Source organism: Phascolarctos cinereus, unplaced genomic scaffold (assembly GCF_003287225.1).
Source record: "Phascolarctos cinereus isolate Bilbo 61053 unplaced genomic scaffold, phaCin_HiC Scaffold_9;HRSCAF=440, whole genome shotgun sequence".
NCBI classification, from domain to species: Eukaryota; Metazoa; Chordata; class Mammalia; order Diprotodontia; family Phascolarctidae; genus Phascolarctos; species Phascolarctos cinereus.
The window spans coordinates 191572014-191582290 of NW_027556402.1; the positions used below are offsets into that span (position 1 = coordinate 191572014).

The 10277-nt window shown below is 44.0% G+C and overlaps 1 protein-coding gene across 5 annotated transcripts in view; it reads left to right on the top strand.

Annotated features, from left to right (window-relative positions):
* The first annotated feature begins 4554 nt into the window (after window positions 1-4554).
* The window catches only part of SORCS2 (sortilin related VPS10 domain containing receptor 2), a 1236053-nt gene continuing 1230330 nt past the window's right edge, over window positions 4555-10277 (top strand). For 3 of the 5 annotated variants that reach the window (XM_020992120.2, XM_020992121.2, XM_020992122.2), the window contains exon 1: window positions 4556-5335. In XM_020992120.2, the coding sequence (XP_020847779.1) occupies window positions 4865-5335 (471 nt within the window). In that variant the 5' untranslated portion in view covers window positions 4556-4864. Of the gene's footprint in view, window positions 5336-10277 lie in introns of all 5 variants that reach the window. The other 2 variants (XM_020992124.2, XM_020992123.2) reach the window with 2 other exon arrangements.

The window sequence follows — 10277 nt, forward strand, 5'->3', positions numbered from 1 at the left end:
GTTTTTTGAAAATCATTAAAATACTTTTTTAAACTTCATTCCAACAACTCCCTACAGCACATATATAGTTTCCTGTACATTAGCAATCTCAGCATCTCCGAGTTGGATGAGACCTCAGAGGCCATAGTAATCCGTCTCATCCCAACAAAATGAAATTCCACCCTAGAGCATCCAGGCTTTGCTGAAAGACCTTTAGAGGCGAACCTACTCTCTTCCAAGGCAGCCCGGCTAGATGTGTTGTTGGATAGCTTTGAGTGGGAAGAAGATTTTCCTTACATCTAGTTGAAATCAGCCTCCTTATAATTTCCACCTCCTGGCACTAAATCTGCCTTGTAGGGTAGCAGTTCTCAAAAAGAGATCTGGGGATCTCTGGGAGTCCTGGAGACCCATTCAGGAAATCTGCAAAGTCAAACTATTGTCATAATAATAAGATGTTTTAATTTCTAATGCAGTAAATATCTATGGATATAAATCACATAAAAGCTCATGGGAGGGTCCTCAATGATTTTAAAGACAGTAAAGGGGTTCTGAAGCCAAACAAATTTAAGAACTGTTGCCGTAAGGAAAAGTGTTACTGTTTGTGTCTGTGTGTCATGTGTTAATAGTCACCTTTGTCAATTTAAGCTAATAGCACAACTTCTGGTTATTATGTCTTTAAGGGTTTAACAAGTATTTTTGATGTTTGCTTTAGAGTCTTTTCATTCTAACTCACAACTTATTAAATACCTCCTATGTCCAAAGCTACATAGAAATAAAGTGGATAGAATGCTGGGCTTGCAATCCAGATGACTTAGATTCAAATTCCTCCCCGCCCACATTTACTAGTTGGGTGCCACTCTGCCCAACCTCCATTTCTCTAACAAGTCTCTTAACTTTTCTGTGCTACAAGCAATTCCCCAGGGCTTAACTCTTTGATCCCTATTGATGAAAGGAGTCTCTGCATCAGGAGTTTCTTATATTGGTAAAATCACAGATCCTCTGTACATTCTCATATATCCAAGGAACTCTGCTTGGCACTGAGGAATCAGAGATTAAAACAAACCCCCCTCAAAAAACTGCACAGTCCTTTCTGCCCTCAGGTAACTTAGAGTCTGCCTGATGGGTGAAGGGGAGATCTAGCATAAACACTGATTAGGATGCTACGAGGTAGAATGTCATGGGGCAAAGGAGAGATTCAGCCAGAGTATTCTAGGAAACATTGAGCAGGGTTAAAGATTCACATTGGGAATCTATACAATTTGAACATTGTCACATTTATACAGATAAATTAATCTATCATCACTAGAGACTTCCAATAATTAAAAAATCCTGAAATTTTAATGAACAAATGTTATGATTAAAAGGTGAGAAGTGAGAGGTTTTTTAAAAAATCACTTTGGGGTTTATGGGAATTATCAAACACAGACAGATGAGTGTCTGTTCTTTCAGTCTGAAATCCTTTCTCAGTCAGTAATCTGAGCACCTCATATCCACAGTACACCCTCATCTGGGGATATCTCACTGAGGGTTGGAGGGCAGGAAAGGAGTGAGGCTTGCAAATTCCTTTCTGACCCTTCTGCTCGGCAGGTAAGTCTCAGGCTTTGTTTTCCCTTTCTTAACCTTACTCATATTGTGGCTCATGGTTGGGTTTTAATATTTATCAGGGATGCTTGAAGTGCCAGACGCAGAACACAGAGCAAACATATGACACCACTTCCCTCCCCAACACATAATTACCTGCCTGTTGCATCCATCCATTCTACAAATGTCACACACACAGAGTGTGTGTGTATGTGTGTCAGGGACTCATTTGACCAGACAATAAAACCTCACTTGTATCTTCACTATGATTTCAATTGTTAAGTTGCTGCTCCCCACTATAGACTTTTTTCAGACAACTTATAATGTTTTAATTAATTCCTCTTTCCTTCATTTTGGGGGGTTCTTGCAGAAAATAACCATGTGTATTTCCTTTCTTCCTTCCTCCCACTTATAGTGAAGATAGTATTAGCTAAACTCATTCACTACCCTAGTCTTAAAATCAGGTGACCTGGATTTGATTCCAGCCCTAGCACTTGCTGGCTTTGACCCTGGACAAATCATTTACCCTCCCTGAAACTCAATTACCTCACCCTAAAAGGGGATAAAAATTTCACAGCCTACCTCATAGAATGGTTGTGTGGAAAACACTTTGTAAACTTCAAATTGCTATAGAAATTGGCTTATAATTATTAGCAATAGTCACAAACAAGAATCATCTGGTGTATATTAGTGGAAAGGGCCTGGGGATGAAAGTTAGAATAATTGGGTTCTAATCCCAGCTCAACCACTGGTCTACCATTGACCCTAAACTAATCAGTTCAATTCAACAGGCATTTATTAAGCAGCTACTATGTTCAATTAACCTCTCTGTCCTTTGGCTTCCTCAACTATCAGTACCTGGCACACAGTAGGTAGTTTTTTTGGGGGGTTGATTTGAATTGGAAATGCAGATAATATTGCCTGCTCTATCTACCTCATTTTATTTATTCGGATGGAGTGAGTCAGAAGAAACCGAGACAGCCCTCCACCATGTAGTGTGGAACCCGTGACAAACTTTTGGGGCACAAGATTTGAACAGGATAGGCAGGCTTGGATGGGTAAGAGAGAACTCCAGAACTGATGAGATCACAGATCCACTTGGGTTTTTAAGAGAATATAGTGAGATAAAAGATATGATGGTGCTTTAAAATAAGGCATTGATATTTTTAGTTTGAATAGCTGTGAGAGAGTATGAGTATGATGAACATAGGGAAGGGGGCATGAAGGGGCCAGCGAGAGAATTCTTCACTGTCTGGTGGATCAAGTAAAAGTTAAAGTGGTTAGAGTGACATTAATCAACCTAACAAGGATTTACTGAGGTTTAAGGTATGTTTTAGCCCAATGCTGAACTCTGTGGCAGAATCAGAAGACACGGTCACTCTTTTCAGTGATCTTAGTTTTCTGTGGATCAAGTGGAGAGAAAACTAATTACATTATGCAGTTTAGAGCTCAGAGGTGGACTGCTCTGGTGCTACCAGCTTAGATTCCATCCACCATAGTAATTCAATCAGGACCTTAGGAAGGTCTGCTCCAGGTGACACCCTTCCCAGATCCCTCCCTCCATCTTTCTCATGGCCTTTCTAGCAACCTCTGCTTTGACTGAGGTACCTCTCCCATCTCTCTAATGCCAGATGCCTCTTCACATTTCTATGTGCTCCCTCTTTCCTTCCTCCCTCAGGCCTTAGGTTTAACCTTTCAGTCTGAGTGGTTGATGGATTAGAACCCAAGTGGCTAATATACATTTGGGGAGTCAGAAACAAAGAATATTACAGAGCTTTGGATAAAATGCCTTATCCAATTTAGAGAGAGGTAGAAAAGTATGGTTATGTTGGAGAAGAAATGCCCCATGACTTCAAAAGATTCATGTATATTGACTTTGAAGAGAGACCTTGGAGCCTCAGACAGTATAGATTCTCCAACTCTATGAAATGTTTGAGGGTTAACCCCTGCCTTCTGATGTATCCCCTCCTCTCTATGGAGACTGGGCTTTCAGAGCTCCTGGGCCCAAATCCAACTTTTGAGGTTCATGTACCCAAATCATTTTTTAAAAAAGTAAAGATGCATGGAAACAGATCATAGAGGGAGGCCATTCAGATTTTTTTTTCCTGTTTGAAAAGAGGATTCCAGTGTAAATGTGCTCATTATCAAGGACATAGCTATCTTTCCCGGTACATCTCACTTGGGCTCTGATACTAGTTCTGACCTACCATCGATATTTGAGAAGAAGAGGTACATAATAAATGTTTGTTGAATTGAATTGAAAATGCATCAAAACTGAAATGAAAATTGCCTTATACTGATAACATAATTTTCTTTATCCTGATGAGAATGGAGTAAGAGGGAGTTAAGGAAAACCTCTATTGTGAAAGAGGACCTCTATTCAAAACCCTCCTTACATTTAACACCTGTATGACTCGGCAAATCACTTAGCCTTCTTGGGTCTCAGACTGTAAAATGAGGTTTGGAGGTCCTTTTCAGCTGGAGATGTTCAATCTTCTCTGCCATTATCCTTTTTGAGCTTCAGTTTAGTTTTCTGTAAAATGGACTGCCTACCTCATAGCTCTGTGAAGAAAGTACTCTGTAAACCTTAAAGTGCTAAAGAAATATGAGCTATCACTACTACCAATAACAAGTTGGTGAGACCATTCAACAGCTGTGATTCAGTAGCTGATTCCTGTAGATTTTTATCTACTTCCTTACTCTTCCTGACTCCCCTCTGAGTTTGTGACTCAGCCCTAATTGTCTTCTTGGTCCTTCTCCTCTTTGGCTGTAGCCAGAGCAACAGAGTATTTACTCAATATAGAGGAGGAATAGTGTCATGAGAAGAGGCCTGGTTTAGAGTCCTGGGTTCTAGTCTGTATTCTGCCACTTGCTGTGTGACTTTGGGTAAGTGGACTGCCCTCTCTGGCCTTAGTGTCTTCCTCTGTCAACTGGAGCTTTACCTCACAGGAATCTTGAGCCTTTTGTAAACGTGAAGGAAAGGCTTATAGAAATAAATTATGATTCCTCTTGACTGCTTTTTGGATGCTGGGAAGCCCAAGTCCCACTTGGTGAGGCCGGCAGATGGCGATGCGTCTCCTTGACTCAGCCTGGAGCTCCCAAGCAAGTTGTGGCTCCTATGTAAATCCTCGCTTTGGTTACAAACCCTCCTCCCTCCCTCCCCTCCTCCTCCCGTCTCCCTCTCGCGCTCTCTCGCTCTCCAGCTTTCTCTCCCTCCTTCCTTCCCTCCTGCCCTTCCTCCTAGGGTTGTGTATCTGTCTTACATTCCCATCCCAGCCTGTCACTATCGCATCAGAAGAAGATCATGGCGCAAAGGGGGACACCCCAGTTTCGGACGCGAACCCTCCCGGAGGGGAGAGCCCGGAGCCCCGGAGCGCAGCTGCTGTCGCCACCGCTGCTGCTACTGCTGCTGCTGCTGTTGCTGCTGCTCTGTACCTCGGGGGCTGCGCTGCGGTGCCCAGAGCTGGGGGGCGAAGGTCCCTGCTCTTGGGTGACCCGGTCTGGAAGAAGCCCTCTGGATCAGTCCCTCCTTGGTGGTGGCGGTGATGGTGATGGTGACGGCGGCGGGGAGCCGGAGGCAGGCGCGGACCTGAGCGCACTCAGTATCGGGGAAGGAGGCGACCCAGCTGCTTGGAAGAGTCGCTCTCGGAGAGCCGCGGCGGCGGCTGGAGCATTCCCCAGGGCGCAGGTCTCTCTGATCAGCACCTCGTTTGTGCTCAAAGGGGATGCAACCCACAACCAGGCGATGGTGCACTGGACCGGCGAGAACAGCAGCGTAAGTGACCAATGAGCCCCTTTTCTTCTCTTCGTGCCCCCCCTAGTCCCGTCCTTCTTCGTCTCCTCCCTGGAATAGCCCGGCACTGCTCCTTCTCTGGCTTTTGGGTGGACATGATGGAGAGTGGGGGACCAGTGCGCCCCGATCACTCCCATTTCAGCCCCCCGTCCTCCCGATTAACTTGACGACCGTCGCTACTTTTCTCTGTTTACGGTTTCAGCTTTGAAAAATTTTAAGGGATCACCGAGGGGTTGAGTGAAGGGAGGCTTTCGGGGTGCGTCTGGTGCGTCTGCACGAGCGGGGAAAAACTGAAGAGTTAGTCCAAGAAAGCGGATAGAGGTGGGAAGAGGTGTCCCGTCAGCTTGGCAGTGCATCTCTTTTCCCTGTCAACCCACCCTCAAACTCCAGCTGTCGGGGGTCGGAGGCAACGCACCTCCCTCCCGGGTGGGGAGGCTGCGCCCCTTCTCTCCCCAGAGCACTTTCCCCAGAAGTTTGCCGAGTTACGTGCTGGGGTCCTATCCCAGCGGAGAGTTCCTCTGGGGCTCCCCCTCAGAAATGGAGCTGGGGCTCAAGGATTAGTAGTTTTCCAGGTGGTCACCCTCCAGCGAGGGGCGGGGGTGGGGTGGAGCAGGGAGCCGGGGGCAGGAAATGATGGGCACTCAATGAATGGATCCCTTTCAGGTGAATCAAGTTGCTAGCGCCTGAGTCCGAGAACTTACAGGAAAGGCTATGTTAGGAAGGGAGAGTTGCAGCGAGAGGTTTTTCTTTCTCTTCACATCTCATAAAGTCTCAGATTGAATTGTTGAGACTCCTATCGATTCCCCTAAGATATCCACTATCTCTGGGGAACCTTTCCCCCCCTTCTATACGGATGCTTCAGACCGATCTTTGTATTGAATCCCTGGGCTTTGCGGAGCTGACAGCAGTGTATCATGGGCAGTCCTCGGAGTTGGACCGAACGGTGGGTGGAGGGAGATGGGTCTGAGTTCAACGTAGCTGGGCCAGGAGGCATTCTCTGCTGGAATGACAACTGACAATGGTCCCTGAGAATGGCTTGCAGATGTACTAGTTCTCACGGGGGAAACTGGAGTTGGCATCGCCAGTTTGCCTTGTTCATCTGCCATCTCAATCAGACTGCAAGATCCTGGAAGGCAGGCAAGCAAGGATTTGGGTTTCTCGTGTAACTACCAACTGTGAAGGCAGCCCAGGGATGTTTCCTCTTACCTTTGTTGCACTCGGCCTTCTCAAAACCAGAGTTCACCCACTGAGATAGGTCAGACTTGAGAGATTCTGAGTTAGCTGGCCCTTCTCTCCCAGATACTGGGAGGTGAGACTGCCAGATATTTCTGCCAGACAGCATCAGTTCTTTACTTTGTCATATTTCTTTCTTTTTCTTTTCTTTCTTTTTTTTTTTGTAGGGGGAGGGAAAAAAAGAGATGGGAGGAAGTGAAAAAGAAGGGTGAGACAAAGAAATGGAGAAAAGGAAATTGAATGAGCTGAGCTTAAATGGCATGGAATCCCACCAGACTAGGGCAATCCTCCAGCTTCCACTTGCAGCCTACATCAGTTTGAGTGGCTAGGGGCTACTAGTTTCAGTTCATTTGAGGACGAGTAAGGTAGGCAGATTGCTAGGGCATTGTTAGGCAGAGAGAAATATCAGAAACATACTGCCAGCAGAAAGGACTCTAACTTGCAGAGTTTAGGAATAGTAGGATTTCCTTTGTGGTCAGGCCAAATAAATAACCTTGTAATTGGGTTCCTTGTGGTATCTTGGAAGCTCCTACCTACCTAGAATGGCTTTTACCCTCCTGTAATTCCAAACTGGAACCTTTGTCTTAAATGTGGTCCTTCTTCCTGAGAGAAGGAGTAGAACAGAATACTGTGTTGTGTTCCAACCCTGGGCCAGAGGAACAACAGCCTGGAGAGCTTTGTCACTTAGGCAATGCATTGAGGGTGGGGCTACTGTAGAGAGGGGGTGATTCTGTGAAGAGTAGAGTGGAAGAGGGAAAAGGAGAGGATCTATCTTTTTTGCCCACTGGGAGGTGGAAGAGGAGAGCTGTAATAAAGCAGAGATATGTCTTGGATGAAGGCAAGACAAACATGGGAGTGTGACTCTTGCTGAGTGTTTTTGGTTTGAACACAATTCCATTCTTTCCTGACCTATCCTAGATGTGCCACCTGTAAGGACCAGTAGAAAGGAAAGCAGAGTGGCTTTAATGTGATAACAGATTCACCAGAATGAAAATTCAAACAATTTCGACTTTGGAAAGAAGGGGTCCCAGAAAGTCCTGGCTTTGTGTGGTGACCTGGCTGATTCTTCCCCCCAGGAAGATGAGAACTGTGGTCCTATGGATCTCAGGCTTTGAAAAACTGCTATCAGTGTATTCTGACAAGGAAGGAGATAGCAAAGTTTAGTTTTTAATGTTTTCTTTTCCCCTCAACTCTGTTGGTATTTACTATAGTATATATGGAGAATTGCTCCCCTCTCTTCAAACAGAGCTGGGATAAGGCTTTTCTGGCTTACTTTAAGCAAAGTTTGAAATGTTCACCTCTTCTGTGTTACTGTCCCCTGGAGCCTTTCTCTGCAACATGTTCAACCTGACTTATCACAAAATCAATCCTTAGGGGCTAGGGAGAATGGGATTCTCCAGCAGGAAAATTATGTGCATTCATAAAAAGGTCATGCTAAAAAGGGCCCTCTTTATACTTCCCGTGTGTTACACAGAGCTTGCCTTCTCCTAGGCCCATCTCTGTGAGAAGTTATGGCTTTCTAGAAATCCACTCTCTGCTTCATCTTCTCTCATTGCTTTGATATGGCTTTATTTTAGAGCAAATACTTGTTCTCTAGTCCAATCCAAAGCACCATGGAAAGGCAGGGGGGAACCTCCAGAGGCAGGTTTGCTAAGTTTACTGGGCAGGTGGCAAAACCATCCTCTGTTGCAGATTTGGTCAAAAATGTCAAGAAGAACTAGCCTTGTAAGGTGCCATCAGTTTTACAAGGTATAAAAAATTGGATGAAGGGAATAAATTTGGAATTTATGTATCTGAGAAAAGCCTTCTTTCCCCAAGCCTGTAGAATGCACACTTATTAGTTTTAGTTTAGAATTCTCTGAAGCAGTTTTTGATAAGCATCATGTCACTCCATCTATTTTACAACCTTATAAGGATATATAAGTTCTTTGTCATTCAAATAATTCAAATTTTTAATAATTCAAAAATTCAAATTTTTCTCTCTGATGTTTAGATATGGAAGTAAATCATCCCATGTTAAATTAATGTTTCATCTAAGCTCTTGTTCCCTGTTGGTGTCTCTAGGGTGGCTTGTACACAGAGTGTGTTGGTATTTCCCTGCCCCCACCTCCCCTTTTCTTTCTCTTCTCCTTTGTTGATCTCTTAGTGAGAGAGGTGTTATTTGAAAGTGGGTAAATATTACATAGTGCTAGGCATTGTGTAATGTCTGTATAACCTTATGGGGAGTGGTATCATGTTACTGATGAAAATAGGGGGAGAAAAAACAACCAAGTTGTTGATCTCTTTGAGCTTTTAGTATTTCTGGGAATTTGCCTTATTTTAACTCTAGCTCATCTGAGAGCCTAGCCTTTTGCCAGGACCCCAACTTGGATGTACCAATTAATTTGAACTAGAAGCTCCTGAAATCATTCAGAATTTGCTATGGGGCATTTCACACTATTTATCAACAGGATCAGCGTCCCTCTTTGGCCCACTTTGTACCACCAAGTAGGAGAGGATAGCTGAAGGCTATTGGAGATCCAACAGCTCTGAGTGGATTGGCCACTAACACGAGGCCTCGTGTAACTGAATTTTTCTGCATATTTTGATGCCTGGAACGTAACACCCCATGTCTGGATACTTCTAAAGTGGATTTCTCCTTTGCTCATGATGAAAGGGTCAGCTGATGTTGATTTTTCTTTTCAGAGACTATTATCAATTATGAACCATTGATTACTTTGGGTTCTGGAGTTTTGCTTTAGGGCACTGCTTGTGTGCTGCTTTTGCATGTACATTCCCTTTTTGGCAACAATGAGGGTTACTTTATTTCCATTAGGAGATCTGTGTAAAGCAAAGTTGGCTTACATTCAGTTCTGAACATTCAAAAACCATAATAAGCTTTCTCGTAAAGTACTCCAGCTCCTTAACTGGACAAGTTTAAGTAAATCCTAGTGATAAAGTTAATTTGCAATTTTGTGTTAAATGACCACTCTATGGTTGTCCTTCAGTGTGTGTGTGTGTGTGTGTGTGTGTGTGTGTGTGTGTGTGTGTGTGTGTTCCATTGCAGAATATTCCCAGCCAACCACTTGAAGTCTGCTTGAAGGTGAGAATGCCATCTGTCTCATTGTGTGTGACTCTCGGAGTTAGTAGCTATTGTAAAGTTAAGGATTCTGAAGCAATATGCTTTTGAATGTGTGTCCTGACCAACAAGGAGATCCATTTATCATGTGTTACTCTTCTATGAGGTGGGTGCTGGTGGGGAGGGAATGGTCATTTGCCATGGATATAGTCAAGATCAAGTGTTGCCCTGCCCTGTATATCACAGAAAAGGATCCGTACTGTAGAGTCAGAGAAAGAGAAAGGCCAAGATATGACAATGTTATGTCAGGATACCACTTCATAGTTTATTGTCAAGAAAGAGCGGCTGGCAATGAGATCCCATTGAGGTAACCTTGTTAGGGAAGTGACAAAGAATGATGAAAGAGTTTGTGCATAAAAATGTGTACATACACACATCCTACCGTCCCAGGATACGGGTGACAAGAGTTGGGAAGTGGACTTGCTATAGTCTGGCAATTTCTAGGAAGGGTTCTGAAGGTAAATATACAACATTATTACATTAATAATCACATTAATACATTAATTAGTTAATAAAATTAATTGCATTAATGGATAGATTTGCCCTGTGCCAAGGCTGTGTTTTTCCAGTAAA